Source organism: Dermacentor variabilis, chromosome 2 (assembly GCF_050947875.1).
Source record: "Dermacentor variabilis isolate Ectoservices chromosome 2, ASM5094787v1, whole genome shotgun sequence".
NCBI lineage: Eukaryota > Metazoa > Arthropoda > Arachnida > Ixodida > Ixodidae > Dermacentor > Dermacentor variabilis.
Genome location: NC_134569.1, coordinates 61,464,746 through 61,483,412, shown reverse-complemented (window position 1 = coordinate 61,483,412; position 18,667 = coordinate 61,464,746). Strand labels below are relative to the sequence as shown.

The 18,667-nt window shown below is 47.0% G+C and overlaps 1 protein-coding gene across 1 annotated transcript; it reads left to right on the top strand.

Annotated features, from left to right (window-relative positions):
- The first annotated feature begins 1,086 nt into the window (after positions 1–1,086).
- Positions 1,087–18,667, top strand: LOC142571977 (protein ABHD1-like). The gene is made up of 4 exons (XM_075680740.1): positions 1,087–1,743; positions 6,056–6,322; positions 10,733–10,855; positions 17,742–18,667. The coding sequence occupies exons 1-4, from the start codon at positions 1,390–1,392 to the stop codon at positions 18,177–18,179; spliced, it is 1,182 nt and encodes a 393-aa protein (XP_075536855.1). The 5' UTR covers positions 1,087–1,389; the 3' UTR covers positions 18,180–18,667.

Genomic DNA, 18,667 nt, shown 5'->3' with positions numbered 1-18,667 from the left:
GCTGTCCACGCTGCAGCTGGTGTGCTTGGTGGCGTTCGCGCTGTACCTGCTGTACTACTTTACGTGCGTGGTGCGCAAGCCGTGGGTCATCTGCGGCTCGGCAAACATGCGCACCTTCCTGCGTGTCAACTGCGGCCCGTTGATCGAGAACCACTTCTGGCCACCCATCTGGTGCATAGGGGCAAACGTCCAGAGCCTCGTCAGCCTCGTCTGCCAGGTGCGGCGCTATATACTCTGGTCCTTGCCTTCTTCGCTGTCGGGTAGCGTAGTCTTCACAGCCGCTTTCGTACGTGCTGATCAAGATGCAGTTGGATTTGCACAAGAATTGGTACATTTGCAAAACCCGTGCGCTGCTGCTGCTTCCGCCCACCCATAATGAACATACGTAGCAGCAATCGTTTCAAGTTTAGCTGTGGTTGAAAACAGCTCCAAGAATGGACTTGATGAAAGCAGATCGCAAAAGCCAAGCAGCATGCAGGAAATGACTACATACATATGTAGCTATGTTGTCTTTGCGACCTCCGCGAGTCGGTTTCATATCGAAGCTGAATTTTGTCAGGAAAACACGTGGGATGTATTGAGCACACATGCAGGCGATATTCTTGAAGCGCTATGGGCACTATTACTTGCCTCTTGAAAGTCCTTATTTACAGACAGATTTCCTGAGCGGGTGTTGGAGGAGACGAAAATGTACAGAGACGTATATCGCTTCTGCTACATGGCGTAACGGAAAGAACAGACCAATATTGTTTTCACATAGAGTAAATAGACATAATTTAGAGGAGGAGCACGTGTCTGACTTGCCGCTTTGAGGTCACAGCGAATGATCTGCACGAACGTCTCCGTACATCGCTCCCCGCCTTCACCGTACGTTTAGTTTGGACTTGAACATTCTCGCATATCGGTTAGTACCGCAACGTGACGTATGATATCCAGCGAGTTCAATCGAAGCATGACGTAGTACAACCTGTCACTAACGGACTACAGGTATAGTCATTTGGCAGAGGAGTCGCGGCATGCAAGGTGCGCCTATTATTTCCTCACGTCTGTCGGGAACTGCAGGGTTCAGTCAATCCTCCATGGACCAACCTTCTCGCGATTATGGCTCCGGGACGCGCGAAAGCACGCGGGCAAAAGACGTGAAATCATGGTTGACACACGTAATGTCTACAAGGGGCACAGGCCCAGCGAAATTTGTCACCTTCGTAGTGCGCTGCAAGTTACTAACACACAGCACAATAATGGGGGCCAATGAAAAATCCGTGACCGAGGATGCAACCTACCGTATAAATGCAAGTCCTACCGGGATGCAAGACGTCTGTATAGAGGCACGGTAGAGCTGTCCTCTCGTATAGCGGACATATATTCACACGCTGTCGTCACTGATACATGTGGCGAAGAGCGAAGCGGCGAGCCTTGATCTCCTCGGGAAACCTCCTTGACACGCGGCCACATTGCATGCAGCGCTTCATGCCGCTGCTGCCTCTGCGGCGGCAGGTGTTGACGCTCTCAGACGGCGGGACGGTGGCGCTCGACTGGATCAACGAGCACTACCCGCCGCCGGTGGTGCTCTTCCTGACGGGCCTGTCCAGCGACAGCCAGGTGTACTACCTGCGCACGCTGGTGCCCATGGTGGCGCAGATGCGTTGCCCCTGCGTGGTGCTCAACAACCGCGGCCAGGGCGGGCTGCCCCTCAACAACTACAGGCTCGTCTCGGCGCTCAGCACCGGCGACCTCGCCGAGGTATACAGTGTGCATGTTGCAACAGGGGCGCCTCGGGAAGCATATAAGTGCGACACACTCTGGGCAATGTCGCGTATAACAATGCACAGAACTGAAACAATCTTACTATTACTATTACTAGATCTTACTAAAACAATACACATCCGCATATATCGATCAGTCAAATCAGTGTGATACGTACCATTATCGTACTTGCAAAACCAAGTAAATAACCTTGGGCCCTATAATAACCTGTATCCCAAGAAACAGCTGAAACAGTTGATTTATATTATTAATGCAACAGGTCACTGCATGACCAATTCCAAGAAACTAAACTGAACGTTAAGTTCTTGTATCGTTCTATAATTGATGCTCTTACCTGACCAGACGGTGTTCGATCGGATTCTTGATTATTAATTACAGCTGGTTGTTGTAATAGTATAAACTGTGATGAATTGATGGTGATGATGTTATGAATTGTTGGTTTGAAGTGGTTCCAAACAGGCTGAAATAGCGTCTTGGACACTACCTGGATCCAATTAAGTGTTTTGACGTGCGCTACCGTTCGGGAGATGCAGCGGTGTCGTAAAGGTAGAACACCCGCCTCGCGTGCAAGAGGTCCGTGGTTCGAATCACGGTGCCGGCAATTTTCCACCGGATTTTTAAAAAAAGAAAAAAATCCGCGTGTTGATAAAATTGCATAAACAGGCCCGGAGTGTGGCCTGATCCCGGTGACCAGAACCGGTAACGCACTCCCTCACCAGAGCAGGATTGGCCACCCTGGTTCAGTACTTGGCCGCAACCTCCTATATGAACACAACAATCAAACCCCGGCCCTCAGTCCCCAGCAGCTGCGAAGCAACTGACTACGGCGGCGGTCAGACCTGCGGCGCAGCAGAGGGTGCTAAGAATCCCTGGCTCCGGACAGGCCGCCATTGGAATATGAACCTGGCAACGTTTAACGCTTGAACGTTATCTAGTGAGGCGAGTCTAGCAGTGCTATTGGAGGAATTAGAGGGCGGTAAATGGGATATAATAGGGCTCAGTGAAGTTAGGAGGCCAAAAGAAGCATATACAATGCTAAAAAGCGGGCACGTCCTGTGCTACCGGGGCTTAGCGGAGAGACGAGAACTAGGAGTCGGATTCCTGATTAATAAGAATATAGCTGGTAACATACAGGAACTCTATAGCATTAACGAAAGGGTGGCGGGTCTTGTTGTGAAACTTAATAAGAGGTACAAAATGAAGGTTGTACAGGTCTACACCCCTTCATCCAGTCATGATGACCAGGAAGTAGAAAGCTTCTATGAAGACGTGGAATCGGCGATGGGTAGAGCGAAAACAAAATACACTATACTAATGGGCGACTATAATGCCAAGGCAGCCAAGAAGCAGGCTGGAGACAAGGCAGTGGGGGAATATGGCATAGGAACTAGGAATAGCAGGGGAGAGTTATTAGTAGAGTTTGCGGAACAGAATGATATGCGGATAATGAATACCTTCTTCCGCAAGCGGGATAGCCGAAAGTGGACGTGGAGGAGCCCGAGCGGCGAGACTAGAAATGAAATAGACCTCATACTCTGCGCTAACCCTGGCATCATACAAGATGTGGACGTGCTCGGCAAGGTACGCTGCACTGACCACAGGATGGTAAGAACTCGAATTAGCCTAGACCTGAGGAGGGAACGGAAGAAACTGGTACATAAGAAGCCGATCAATGAGTTAGCGGTAAGAGGGAAAATAGAGAAATTCCAGATCAAGCTACAGAACAGGTATTCGGCTTTAACTCAGGAAGAGGACCTTAGTGTTGAAGCAATGAACGACAATCTTGTGGGCATCATTAAGGAGTGGGCAATGGAAGTCGGTGGTAACTCCGTCAGGCAGGATACCAGTAAACTATCGCAGGAGACAAAAGATCTGATCAAGAAACGCCAATGTGTGAAAGCCTCTAACCCTACAGCTAGAATAGAACTGGCAGAACTTTCGAAGTTAATCAACAAGCGTAAGACAGCTGACATAAGGAAGTATAATGTGGATAGAATTGAAAATGCTCTCAGGAACGGAGGAAGCCTAAAAGCAGCGAAGAAGAAACTAGGAATTGGCAAGAATCAGATGTATGCGTTAAGAGACAAAGCCGGCAATATCATTACTAATATGGATGAGATAGTTCAAGTGGCTGAGGAGTTCTATAGAGATTTATACAGTACCAGTGGCACCCACGACGATAATGGAAGAGAGAATAGTCTAGAAAAATTCGAAATCCCACAGGTAACGCTGGAAGAAGTAAAGAAAGCCTTGGGAGATATGCAAAGGGGGAAGACAGCTGGGGAGGATCAGGTAACAGCAGATTTGTTGAAGGATGGTGGACAGATTGTTCTATAGAGAAACTGGCCACCCTGTATACGCAATGCCTCATGACCTCGAGCGTACCGGAATCTTGGAAGAACGCTAACATAATCCTAATCCATAAGAAAGGGGACGCCAAAGACTTGAAAAATTATAGACCGATCAGCTTACTGTCCGTTGCCTACAAAGTATTTACTAAGGTAATCGCAAATAGAATTCCTTAGACTTCTATCAACCAAAGGACCAGGCAGGATTCCGTAAAGGCTACTCAACAATAGACCATATTCACACTGTCAATCAAGTGATAGAGAAATGTGCAGAATATAACCAACCCTTATATATAGCTTTCATTGATTACGATCGAAAGCGTTTGATTCAGTCGAAACCTCAGCAGTCATGGAGGCATTACGGAATCAGGGTGTAGATGAGCCATATTTAAAAATACTGGAAGATATCTATAGCGGCTCCACAGCCACAGTAGTCCTCCACAAAGAAAGCAACAAAATCCCTATAAAGAAAGGCGTCAGACAGGGAGATACCATATCTCCAATGCTATTCACAGCATGTTTGCAGGAGGTATTCAGAGGCCTGGAGTGGGAAGAATTGGGGATAAAAGTTGATGGAGAATACCTTAGCAACTTGCGATTCGCTGATGATATTGCCTTACTTAGTAACTCAGGGGACCAATTGCAATGCATGCTCACTGACCTGGAGAGGCAAAGCAGAAGAGTGGGTCTAAAAATTAATCTGCAGAAAACTAAACTAATGTTTAACAGTCTCGGAAGAGAACAGCAATTTACAATAGGTAGCGAGACACTGGAAGTGGTAAGGGAATACATCTACTTAGGGCAGGTAGTGACTGCGGATCCGGATCATGAGACTGAAATAATCAGAAGAATAAGAATGGGCTGGGGTGCGTTTGGCAGGCATTCTCAGATTATGAACAGGAGGTTGCCATTATCCCTCAAGAGAAAAGTATATAATAGCTGTGTCTTACCAGTACTCACCTACGGGGCACAAACCTGGAGGCTTACGAAAAGGGTTCTACTCAAATTGAGGACGACGCAACGAGCTATGGAAAGAAGAATGGTGGGTGTAACGTTAAGGGATAAGAAAAGAGCGGATTGGGTGAGGGAACAGACGCGAGTTAATGACATCTTAGTTGAAATCAAGAAAAAGAAATGGGGGGGGGGGGGACATGGGCAGGACATGTAATGAGGAGGGAAGATAACCGATGCTCATGAAAAGTTACGGAGTGGATTCCAAGGGAAGGGAAGCGCAGCAGGAGGCGGCAGAAAGTTAGGTGGGCGGATGAGATTAAGAAGTTTGCAGGGACGACATGGCCACAATTAGTACATGACCGGGGTTGTTGGAGAAGTATGGGAGATGCCTTTGCCCTGCAGTGGGCGTAACCAGGCTGCTGCTGCTGCTGCTGCTGCTGCTGCTGCTGCTGCTGCTGCTGCTGCTGATGATGATGATGATGATGATGATGATGACCGTTCAGTATACTACAGTTTGTGGCTTACGACCTTCATTGACGTCGGTGAGTTGTGCCAGAAAACCGGACATGAGCAATGCAACCAGCTTTTGCGCGGATCAAGCGTTTTGAGATTACACTCCGACAAGCTAAAGATGGCTCGTCTTTGTTCCGAACTGAGAGCTTCCACGCCAACCGGGTGCATGCGAAGCACTCACTTAATTGTGAAGCCGCGAATTTTTCATTCGTTGTATATATATATATATATATATATATATATATATATATATATATATATATATATATATATATATATATATATATATATATCATTCATAGACGGTGTCGGGCTGAACAAAACTCGCGCGACGCCGCCGAGATACTTTGTGAAATGAGCAGTCTGAATACAAGTGGGTTTAAGCTTCATAGCCGATTGCTCCTTGAGCGTTGCATATACACGTGCGATATGTGAGTGCTCACGGGTAACAGCTAGGCGCATGCGCGTCGCAGGTAGTGGCGGCAGTGCGCCGTCGCTTTCAGGGCAGCGTGGTGCTGGCCGTTGGCTACTCGATGGGCGGCATGCTGCTCAGCCACTACCTGCTGCAGGCCGGCGACGCGGCGCAAATCGACGCTGGCATGTCCATATCGGCGCCTTTCCATCTGCGCACCAGCTACGAAAACCTGATGAGCTGGTCCTCGACATTCTTCGTCAACGTGTACCTCGCCCACTGCCTCATGAGCCTCGTCAGGAGGAACGCCGACATCATGGGCGCCACCGTAAGTATATGTGCAGTACCTGCATGCAGGGTGTTGCAGCGCGAACACTTAAAAAAATTTTTTTTTTGCTTGCCCGTGGCAGATCGCAGAATTGAGCTGGTCTACTCGAAGAGGCGGACATTGCTTGCAAAAAGAAAATTATAAATCATAATCCTCTAATTAATAAAAATTTGGTAGTTATTTTTTTTTTGCTAATTACCCTATATATGGCACATATTGCAAGTTACAAATTCTAGCGGGTAAGACTGCAAGGCACATCTGCTTGAACAGATCGAATTGTGTGGATGACACCATTTACGAGATATGCGCCGTCAAACTTGCGGTAAAAATGTCCTGTCGTTCCGCTTTCTTGTGCATTAAAGGACGGGTAATATCACAGTTGCAAAGTAACTGGAACGCCAATGCATTTCTCCGCAAACTTCGGGAATAAATATCTCGAAACTAGAGTCATCTTGAGAATTCGTTCCAAGTTGATCCGCCTCGTGAACTCCCCGGCTAGAACTGTAAACTGCAAAATGTGCCATAAGGGAATTGTTTAAAAACTTAATTAGTCCATTTTTGTTAATTCGTTGATTATGCATTTCAATTTCTTGTACAGTTAATGTCCGCCTCTTCGAGTAGGCCAGCCCACGGACTACAATTCTGCTATCTGCCACAGGCAACTTAAAAAATTTTTTTGAAGCTATTCGCTGGAACACCTGGTACACAGGGTGTCTCACGTAACTTGAACCGATGATTTATAAAAAGTGGTTCGCCACACCTGAATGAAACCAACGGCATGTGGTTTGCCGCCATGTGGCGCTCCTTGGAGTATATTTCACATTCTGCTTAATTGGTTAATTACCTAGATGAATTATGCAAAAAATTTTAATGTGGCCTAGTGAGTTGCGTTGTGGAGGAAATTCAGAACCGACCGATGCAATTTTTGGTTGCGACATGTTTTTCGGCGTTTAATGAAGGCCCGCAAAATATGAAATAAAACCACGTGACGGCGCCCACGATGCGCTATCGTATTGCAGCGCACACTTGCAACGCTCGAAACACATTTGGCCCTAAGGTGAATATTAAATATTGTACCTAATTGGTCTTAGTTAATTAAGCGGAATATAAAACTTATATAAAGAACGTCACATGACGGTAAACCATATGTAGTTGGTTTCATTCAGCTGCGGTTAACCACTTTCTTTTTTTTTCATATCATTGGTTCAAGTTGCGTGAAACAACCTGTACAGTGCTTCTCATGATTATACTTTTTGTTCGGCTAACCGGTGAAACATACAGCTACGAGAATAGAGGCACAAATTAACACAGAGATGTGCAGATGTCGTATAGACAGGACGAGTGCCACCACGAACTGTTTTACTGGATCTACAAATGCATGAGCACAAATGTTTGGTACAACTGTTGGCTCGGTTTTGCACTTAATAATTCTTTCCAGGCATCGTGTGCAGTATAGAGGCGAATCTTGAAGGCGCAATAAAGCGGTTACGATTGATTGATTATCCTATTCTATAATTAGTGAAGGAAGGGTACAACTGCGCACAAAAAGAAAAAGAAAGGCGAGGACAAGCGCAAGGAACACACAACACACCACGAGCGCAGTATTATTTTTTTCTTTGCGCAGTTTTAATTTTTTTTTTTTCTAGTATGAACCAACTAGCCCTCAAGAACGTCCTACTATAATTAATGCCCATCTAGCTGATAGTGTTTCTCTCTGATTCGATCGCCAGGGTGTCTCAACGGCGTGCGGCATTGCAGTTGGGTAGGGATATGACCCGTATCCCTCTACTGTAGCGCCACGTCTGCATCGCGGTCCATGAGGACCCATCTGGATCGCGATGGCGCAGTGGTTACGACGTTCACCTGCCGAGCGTGTGAGGGGTCCGCGGGTACGATCAGCGGCCGCGGCAGCCGCATTCCGGCGGGGCCGAATGCAATTTAAGGGACCGTGTTTGCACACGTCATTACGTTACGCGAGTGGTAAAGCTGCACGTAAGTGTTAATCGAAGATAGCAAAGAAACGAACAAAACTTGCCTCGCTCACAGTATTGACGACAAGATTTTCATTCTGCCCTAGCTATGGAGAACGATTCTATTGGAATCTATAAGCTCTATTTCAGCGCGCGTATAACAACTTTACCTTTCTAAACGAAAGAGCCTTTATAGCTTTCGTTCAAATAAATTTGTTGCGGTGAAATTGGATTTTTTTTTTTCTGGAGGAAACTTCGACGAAGCCTCTGAATAGTGGCTCCATTGAAACTTTGTTAAAATCCGGCGATTAGTAGTTTGTCAAACACGATAATAGTCTATTCAACACGATGTATTTTGACATCCTATTGACAACAATTAATAAAGAAATGAAACTCAACAGAATTCTTTTTTACTACATAGAGACTCGATGAAAGTTTAATACCTGTGTTTCCAAACTGAACAATCTATATCCAACAATCCGAAATGAAAGATATACAGTATCCCACACGAAAACCCGTTTCTCCTGTATATCATATTATGTTATTGGATATAGAAGTTATGAGGAATACGTTTCTTTCTTTTTTTCAGTATACTTATGGGATTGTATGGATTGGGCGAACATTAGAAACTCTTGAAAGGTTAAAACTAATCCGCAGTCATCGGTGCACGTTACCTGCAATCCATTGCCCCTGTCGCGTAAAGAAAAATTTTATTGAATCCTAAATGGTGTCTACGGTGATGCCTACGGGTGGCGCCCCTATTTCAGGGCCTCACTGGCTACTGCGGCTCGCCGAGCGTGGTCGAGGGTCGCCAGCTGGCTTTATAAGTCCAGTTCGGTATTCGCGCTTCCCACGACCGAGCGAGTCCGTGATTACCGGTGAGACGGCGTGTGCCGGGCGCCTCAGGCCTTCGTATGTGATGTGCTGGAGTGTCGGTGTGTCTTCACACCAGGGACATTTGCCTTTGTGTCTGTCGGGGTACATATAGCGTATAGCCTGTGCAAGTGAGGGAAGGTGTCATCTGTAATCGGCGCCAGCCCGTCGCCTGCCCCTTGTTGAGCTTGGGATGGGGAGGCGCCTTTTGTTCGTCGGCCGATTCTTTGGATCTCTAGTGTTTCTCGTGGCGTACCGCGCGCGTGTGTGTGTGTGTGTGTGTGTGTGTGCGTGCGTGCGTGCGTGCGTGTGTGTGTGTGTGTGTGTGTGTGTGTGTGTGTGTGTGTGTGTGTGTGTGTGTGTGCGTGTGTGTGTGCGTATGTGTGTGTGTGTGCGTGTGTGTGCGTGTGTGTGTGTGTGCGTGTGTGTGCGTGTGTGTGCGTGTGTGTGCGTGTGTGCGTGTGTGTGTGTGTGTGTGCGTGTGTGTGGAGGGGGGGAGGGGGTCGGGGGCGTCCCTTGGGGCGTAGTGATCCGCGGCTCGGCTTGCCATATCTCGAGCCAGGCAGTCTACCTGTTTGTTGCCGTCCATTCCGGCGTGTGCCAGGCACCAGGTAATCCCGTGGTCTTGCGTGAGTGTCGGTCCTAGGAAGCGCACGACGCTGGCCGGCAAAGCTCCCAGCAGATATAGTCGGCATGCGTCCTGAGAGTCCGTTAAGTACATGAGCTGATTGGCCGTTTGCTTCGGCGGCTGGTCGTTGCACGCCCTCCGCCGTTGCACTGGACGATGTGTGCAAGGACACAGCCGCGAATGTGCGTGCCCTGTTTGTCGCGACCACCACGAAAGCGGGGTTCCGTCTTGTTGTGCAGGGGTAGAGAGTTGCGTCCGCGAAATACGTGCCCGGGTGGTCTTGCCTTTGTAGCAGGGCTGTCGCCCTGACGTCTTCGTCATGCGTGGCACATGTTGCGCGGAATGAGATCCACATGTAGCCGTGTTCGCAGAGCGAGTGTCATCAATCGAGTCTCGTTTCCGCAGAATTGCGGCGCCAAGGGGTAGTGCAGGCGTCTTAATAGACAACGTCCCTGGGGCGTCACGTTAATGCGCTCTCGCTGGGCGTTGATGGTGGCAGTGGCGAGCTCTTCATATGTGTTAGTCAGCCCTAGCTCCCGGAGGCGCTACGTGCCAGTGCTCACTGGAAGGCGGAAGATAGAACGTTCCTTGTTATTTAATACCCGCCGCGGTGGTTTAGCGGTTATGGTGTTACGCTGCTAAGCACGATCGAAGACGTGGGGTGGAAACCCCACCGCAGCGACCACATTCCGATGGGGGCGAAATGCAAGAACGCTCGTGTCCCGTGCATTGGGAGCCCGTTAAGGATCCCCTGGTCACCTGCTACGGCGTTCCTCATAATCAAATCGTGGTTTTGGCACGTAATTTAAACCCGGAATTCATTCATTCAATCGAGCGTGGCTTAAGAACTCTGTTAGAGTGAGAGGAAACACAGGTCCGGCTTTTTATTCTGCCGTGCCTTCAATGGCCCGCGCGTTAACCAAGATTAAATGCGTGCAGGACGTTATCGACGTGAACCGGCTGCTGCAGTCTCGCACGCTCTACGACTTCGACAACCGCTACACGGCGCCGGTGTTCGGATTTCGGGACGCCATGGAGTTCTACGCGTTCGCCAGCCTCAATGTGAGCCTACTCAGCTGTATCTACTGCATACGTGATGGCACCCGCAGTTATTGACAACACCGCGGCAGCACATTTATTAGCATATACAGTCATGCGAAATGTGCACGTAGTAAACACCACGTTAGCACTTAACCACTGATGAATGTTCAAATTCGTACAAGCTCGAAACTATTATAAAATATATATAGCTACTTAACTCTTGAATCGGGTCAGCCTCGTGGTGTATAACACATACCATCGGTGCAGATATCTATTTTGTCAGTTGACGCAAACTGTGTTTCCTCTTTTGTTCTGCGCCATACTTATGCACGAGGTCGCAAGTTCAACCACTGACCGCATTCCCACTATAGCCAAGATGAAAAAAATGTTCGTTTACGTATAAATTTAGATGTACGTAAATAACAATTATGTGATCGAAAGTTATCGTGCGTCTCAGACTATAGGGCCGATCCCTTGCCCCTGTGTTGCTTTAATCGATGTATTAAACCTAATCAATCAATCAAACAACCGAATAATAAATAAATCACTCAACGAATCAAATCCACCGAGCTGATTCCCATCTGTTCGAAGTTCTGTAGACAACAGCATCGTGGTCGAGGCCAGCCTACAAAAGCGATCCCTTTGCGCTAGCGGCGACGTTACCTTTTCCATGGTCAAGGCCAAGGTTGCAGGCGCGTGAAATGGAACGACGCCAAAGGCAGCGCAGAAATTGGCTCGGAACAACGTAAACCCATGTACCGGTTGGCCCACCTAGCTCCAGTCAAACATTAAAGATATAGAAATGCCACGTACATGGACAGAACCAAGCTAAAGTCGTTTGCCGTCGCTTGGAGATACTCAGATTAATTTTTGCATTCCGCCTAACTACATAATTAGTCTAAATTACATAATTACAATTAGTTGAAAAGCGTCAACGAAAAAATTGCAGAGCAACAAGAAAAACTTCTGATCCAGATTTTTATTGCTCAATACGTGGCACATAAACGTTTTTCCAAGCATATGGAGAGAAGCCCGTGAATACACGAAAAAGTGCCGCGCGACTGGCCGATGGCGTCACTTTTATGTACCACGTATTGAGCGACAAAAATGTGGATGGGAAAGACTTTCTAGGCTCATGGTGAAGTTTTGTATCAGCAGACCTGACCGCCGGAGTGTCCGCCGAAGCTTCATCATGCCATATAAAGACAGATCAAAGACAGATTACAGAATGAACAATGACTGATAGTAACAGTAAGTGAATGATAACGTTATAATAGAGATTGGTAGAGGTTAATAATGACTAGTAAGGACTAATAATGACTACTATTGACTACTAATGACTCCAAAATGACCAATATGTCAACGACGGCTTGTAATAACCACAGTTGAGTAGAAATGACTTGAAATGTCTAGTAATGAGTAGTAATGACTAAAATGACTTGTAATGACTACTAATGACTACTTAAGACTACGAAATGACCAATATGTCTAACGACGGCTTATAATGACCACAATTTATTACAGATGACTAAAAATACTTACTTGTGAGCAGTAATGACTAATAATTACTTAAATGACTTGTTATGTTATAGCAACAGTTAGTGAATGATAACGTTATAATAGAGATTGGTACAGGTTAATAATGACTAGTAAGGACTAATAATGACTACTATCGACTACTAATGACTCCAAAATGACCAATATGTCAACGACGGCTTGTAATAACCACAGTTGATTAGAAATGACTTGAAATGTCTAGTAATGAGTAGTAATGACTACTAATGACTTGTAATGACTTCTAATGACTACTAAAGACTACGAAATGACCAATGTGTCTAACGACGGCTTATAATGACCAAAATTTATTACAGATGACTAAAAATACTTACTTGTGAGCAGTAATGACTAATAATGACTTAAATGACTTGTTATGACTAGTAATGTCTATGAAATTACCAATATGTTTAACGACAACTTGTAACGACTACAATTGATTAGAAATGACTAAAATGCTTAGTAATGACCAGTAATGACTAATAATGACTAATAATGACTTAAGTGACTTTTAATGACTGCTAATGACTACAAAATGACCAATATGTCTAACGACGAATTGTAACGGCTACAGTTGATTAGAAATTTATTTATCAGTATGTATATCGGTATATATCAGTATGTATCAGTATCAGTATATTTAGCAGTATGTATTAAATAAATAAATGACTAAGAATCGTTAGGTATGGCCGGACGCCAAGGGCGATACGTCATCCCCCTACCTTGTACTTGGTCGGACGCCAAGGGCGATACGTCATCCCCCTACCCTCTACTTGGCCGGACCCCACGGCGCCGAAGAGGTCGTTCACCCGACCTTCTCCCCGGATTCGTCGAAAAGAGGATCGACTTCTCGACTTCTCCTTCCGTGCTCGGTAATGCAGGAGGAGGGGCCTCCTCTCTGTTGTGCCTGTCACGTGTCATCGACGGAAGCAAGATCCCGCCCACACTTGTAGAGAGCCTATTTAAGGGGCTCCGAAATGTACTTGTGAGATACTTCATACTTCATACTCTTCTTATTTTCTTTCAACTACCTTTGAATAAACAGTGCAAGTTTCGCACTAGCAAATCGTCTCGCCCTTGCTCGGTCGCCATGGTCTACCGGATGCCTGCAGCCCACCGACAACGCCACGCTACCCAATAAGTAAAGTCGGTCGAGCTTCGATAGGCAGGCGTCGCTACTTCTCGGCAGCAGTACGGTACGCTACCCTGGAGTACGCAACAGAATGCTTAGTAATGACCATTAATGACTAATAACGACTGGAATGACTTGTAATGACTACTGATGACTATGATGCGACCAACATCTCTAACGACGGCTTGTAATGACCACAATTGGATTACAAATAACTAAATATACATGGTAGTGAGCAGTAATTACTAATAATGACGGAAATGACTTGTAATTACTAGTAATGACTACGAAATGACCAATACGTCTAGCGACAGCTTCTAACGACTATAATTCATGACAAATGACTAAAGATGCTTAGTAATGACCAGTAATGACTAATAATCACTGAAATGACTTGTATTGACTACTAATGACTACGAAATGACCAATATGTCTAAAGACGAATTGTAACAACTACAATTGATTACAAATTACTAAAAATGCTTACTAATGAGCAGTAACGACTAATAATGACTTAAATGACTTGTAATGACAAGTAAACATAAATAGGTAACAGAATGTGTAATATAAGAAGGAAATAGAAATAGGTAAAGGGAAATGAGTAAAGAGAAAAAGGCAAACATAAGAAGAATAAAAAGAGAAGTAAGACAAAGAAACAGAAGGAACGAAGAAAGATTAAGAAATAGGTGAGAGAAGAAGAAAGGAGAAAGACAAAAAAGAGAAAGAAGAAAAAGAAGAGAAAGAGAAGAGGCAAGAGAAAGGCGAATGATAAGCGGAGGAAGAGTAGGCTTTCGCCGTTCACCTCTTAAGAGAGATCTTAAGAGACCCTGTAATTTTTCATGTTGCTCTACAATTTTCCGTGTTGACTGTTTTCATGTTTTAGAAAATTAGGACTTATTATGTAATTAAGCGGAATGCAGAAAACAGTCAGAGTCTGAACCTTTCTTCTGTCCAGCTACGTGGCGTTTGCATATTTTTAAGGTTTAGTTCAAGCTATGTGGAACAACCGGTATGTAGGTTTTGTCGTCCTCTGGAGCCGGATTTTGTAACGTCACTATTTCGTTGCTCTCGTCTTTCGTCATTGGCTGCACGCCTCCGCGCCGCTGTTATCACAGGAATCAGTCATTTTTCGTTACGGACGATATGACTATATAATAATATCATCAAATTTGAAAATATTCTCTAGACAGATACTTTTCAGAGATGCTTTCGTTTCTGCGTGACGTGACGTCAAGCTCAATGCTCCAGATGGAGCAATGACCATTTTTCCTGTTGACTGTCTCATCCCATCCGACGCGCACTGAAAATTATGTTCCTCAACGTGATCGATCGAAAGGGGATCTTTTAAAGGGACACTAAAGGTTACTATTAAGTCAACGTGGACTGTTGAAATACCATCACAGAAACCTCGAAACGCTTGTTTCGTGCCAAGGAGAGGCTTATTTTAAGAGAAAATGCGTTCTGAAGCGTCCGCGTACCTCTAGCGCAGTTCAAATTGCCCGCCCTCAGATCGAGGAGTACTGACATCATGGTCTCATAGTGACGTTGCGCCATCGGTGAGTAGAACGGCGTCCGCAGACGGCGCTACGGCTTTTCTGCGCAAAACGCGAACGCGCGGCCAGAAACAGAGCCAAGACAGAGCCGACAGCAGAGCGAAAGCGGGAGTATGGTTAGGGTGACCCTAGTATGGTGGCTAGCGGAAGGAGAAACGAATTACGTCCCACATTACGTCCCACGGCACACGGAGAGTCCGTTTTCGTTAAACTATTGGCTGCGGCGAGCTCGCAGCGTGGTCGGCGTGGTCTATGAGAAGCGACGAGCCTTTTCGCACTCGCAACAGGGCATAAAAATGTGCGAATCGACGCAAAACTCGGCCTAGAAACGTGCTTCGCCACAGCCAGGGCTCAATACGACCCAAGGTGGCACGACCCAGATGTCGTTTCCCGCACCGCCACCAGGCGCCGCTACTATACCTCAAACTGCAGCGCAAGACGCCCATAAGCTGGTACTTCATTCTATGACGCTAACTTCGACGCTCGTCGCAATGGACCCTGACACCGACAGATTGGCTCGCGATGGTGGGCTCAACTTCAGCGATTTGAGCACCGACGAGCGCGACCTGCTGCTGAGGGCTCGCACTGCCGGCGCCGTTGCGTACTACGACGGCGGCCTCGACACCGGCTCTCCGGAGCGGGAAAGCAACGAGGGCTTCCCACGACATCACATGGACGTGGCATTCTCGCTGCTTGTTCCAAATGAAAGTTTCGCGAGCCAGCAGAACCCTCAAAGCACGACGCGATAACGAAACTACTGAAACACCAAAGCGTGCGCGGCGCAGAGTCGAGCGCGCAGAGTCGAGCGAAAACGAAACCTTTCGAACACCCATATTACTGAAGGGTAACGTCAAAATGTTATTTTTTCTTAGAATCGAATAGACGTAGACAAGTAGCATTTTTTTCCGTCTTATAATCGAATGAAATGATATTTTTAATACGAGTAGTTGAGTATTAGTAACACAAATTATGAGGAGTCCTTTCGTCATCGGGCTAGTACCGGAATGTCGCTGGGGGGTCTCAAATCGTGTCATGCATTTACCTCAATTTCTCGGTTACTAAAGCTCTGTTCGCGATTATATTGACGCCTTAGACGTTCTAGAACATTGCTCTACCACTTTAACTTGAGTTTCTGGTAACCTTTAGTGTCCCTTTAAAGCAATATAACTGACAACCATCAAATCAAATTGACAACGCATCAAGTCATCGTTGTCCCTCCCTTAGAATGGCGCAGAACCACGGCTCTCCTTTTCTTTTTAGGGAGCAGCTCTAGGCGCCCGTTCCTGCAACGAGTAGGCGTAACCACGCGAACGAGCACAGCGAATGATGAAAGAGCGAACGCGGCGCGCAGTGGGGGATGAAAGACGCGACGAGGAAAGCGGAGAAGGAGGGCGCAGCGGAACCATGAGCAACACCTTCTAGAGAACTTGTCTAGGAGGCGTTGCCATGAGGCGGAAAACGGAGGAGGAGGGTGTGGCGAAGCATGAGAAGAAAATCGTAAATAGTGCAACGACGATGGCTACGAGCTAGATAATGTATAGGTGTTCTGTGCTAAATAGCGCCAGAGTAGCGGACATCGTCTGGGAGGTCTGTCTGCGGCGGCTGCTGTGAATCGCGCCCACGCGTCACTCACGCGCTGTCTCTTGAGATTTCCAGCTTAGCGAGGCAGTCGCGCCACACTTCGGTCCTTTCGCAACATGCCGCCCGAGACAGATTGTCTGCGTCGGCCAATATATCTCGAAATGAAAACACGTGTAGTTTTGCATTAGGGAGTATCGTAACCGCCGGTGAACTTTTTTTTTTATATCTTGCAGCGATCGTGCAACCACTCTCTTGCTTTCCTAACCTTCTTGCACATCGCGTCGTTTGCATAAGTGTAACTTCACACTACTTTTCGGCCGCAACCTCGCCTTCAGCTGCCTCACCGCACGTCATGGAACTGTGGAACGGTCTTCCCTATTTTTGCATTCGTGATTATGAGAAGCTTGGAAATTAACATCTATTTACTATCTTGTACGTTAGTATTTCATCGCTTTCGTTTCATTTAGTATTGTATATATACAATACTAAACGTTATAACGTTGTGCTCAGGGTTTTCCGTTCTTTTCTTTTCATTCTACTTGACATCTGTTTGCGAGTGCCTTGCTCGTTAGCATTTCAGTTTTTTGTTGCATTAAATACGCTGTAAGGTTGTACTCTTGTTCATTATGTAATTACATCGCATCACCCCTCACTTAATACTTCAACCATATAGCCTGTGAGGTGTGTAAATAAATATATATATATTAAATGATCGAATCTCAGCCACGGCGCACGCATTTCGATGGGGGCGAAATGCGAAAACACCCATGTACTTAGATTTAGGTGCACATTAAAGAACCCCCAGGCGGTTCAAAATATTCCGGAGTCCCCCACTGCGGCGTTTCTCATAATCAAAAAGTGGTTTTGGCACGTAAGACCCCATAGTTTATTTAACATTTTAAATGACCGGGCTAGTTGGCAACGATACATTATGAGGATGATAGCGCGAGACATGACGAGGACAACTGGAAGGGGGGCCCGACTTGTTTCCTTCATTCCTTATGTATCCTCATCTTCTCTTGCGCAATCGCCCCGTAATGCATTTTCGCCAGACCGCGTGCATGCACGCACATTTTCACGCGCGCAGGGCAAGCTGTCGAAGGTGCGGCGCCCCATGCTCTACCTGGTGGCGGCCGACGACGTCTTCGGCTCGCTGAAGACGCTGCCGGCGGCCGAAATCGAGCAGTCTCCCTGGCTGTCCGCGATCGTCACCCCGCGCGGCGGCCACTTGGGCTTCGTCGACGGCTGGCTGTGGCCCCGACTGCCCTTCTACTCGGAGCGCGTCGCGGCCGCGTACGTGCGCGGCCTGCTGGCACTCGCCAGGGGTCCCCTGGGACTGAAGGCGCTGCACGCGCTCGTCGACAGCAGCGTTCACTCGAGCTCGCTGTTCCAGCCGGCCAGGGAGAAGCTGATGGCGACGTCCATTATGCCGCGACCGGAGGACGATGAGGTCGCTGTTGCAGCGACGCCGGCAGGCGAGAACAAACGCAACCAAGATATTCTGCGGACAATGATGACCGTGTGACTCGATCCTGGACGATGCCTCGACACCCGCGGCGGCGACGGCGGCGCTTGCACGACCCGGACCTGGCGTATACCGCCAATGCTGCGCCGCAACAACTCGTGTTGAATGTGGAAACGACATGCAGGTCCGAGGCCTCGCTCGGTTGATTAGAATATGCCGCGCTCATTGAGAATTAAATCGATCGAAATTCGGCACTGGCGCAGCGCTAAGTGTTTATTGGAGTCTCACTCTATTGCCAGTGCCGTGGTAACAGAAGAGCAACGCACTCTGCTGTGTGCTAATTCATTCACGTCAATTGGATTATCCGAACGACGCATGGTTGTTCCGCTACATCAAGTCATCCGTTTAGAGCTGGATAGTTTCAAAATATATTTGTACCGGATGCTTTCCGGCGTAAGTATCGTAAGAACTCCTTATGTATAGTGTGGCAGTACAAACAGCAGTTTTCTCGATACACTTTTTCATGCACGGCAGCGAAAGTCGGCAGC

What these genes read in the sequence shown, in the direction of transcription:
- LOC142571977 (XM_075680740.1), top strand. Translation starts at nt 1,390, where the DNA reads ATGTGGCGAAGAGCGAAGCGGCGAGCCTTGATCTCCTCGGGAAACCTC. An exon ending in CCGACATCATGGGCGCCACC is followed by an intron (nt 6,323 to 10,732) that starts GTAAGTATATGT and finishes AAATGCGTGCAG; the next exon opens with GACGTTATCGACGTGAACCG. An exon ending in ACGCGTTCGCCAGCCTCAAT is followed by an intron (nt 10,856 to 17,741) that starts GTGAGCCTACTC and finishes TCACGCGCGCAG; the next exon opens with GGCAAGCTGTCGAAGGTGCG.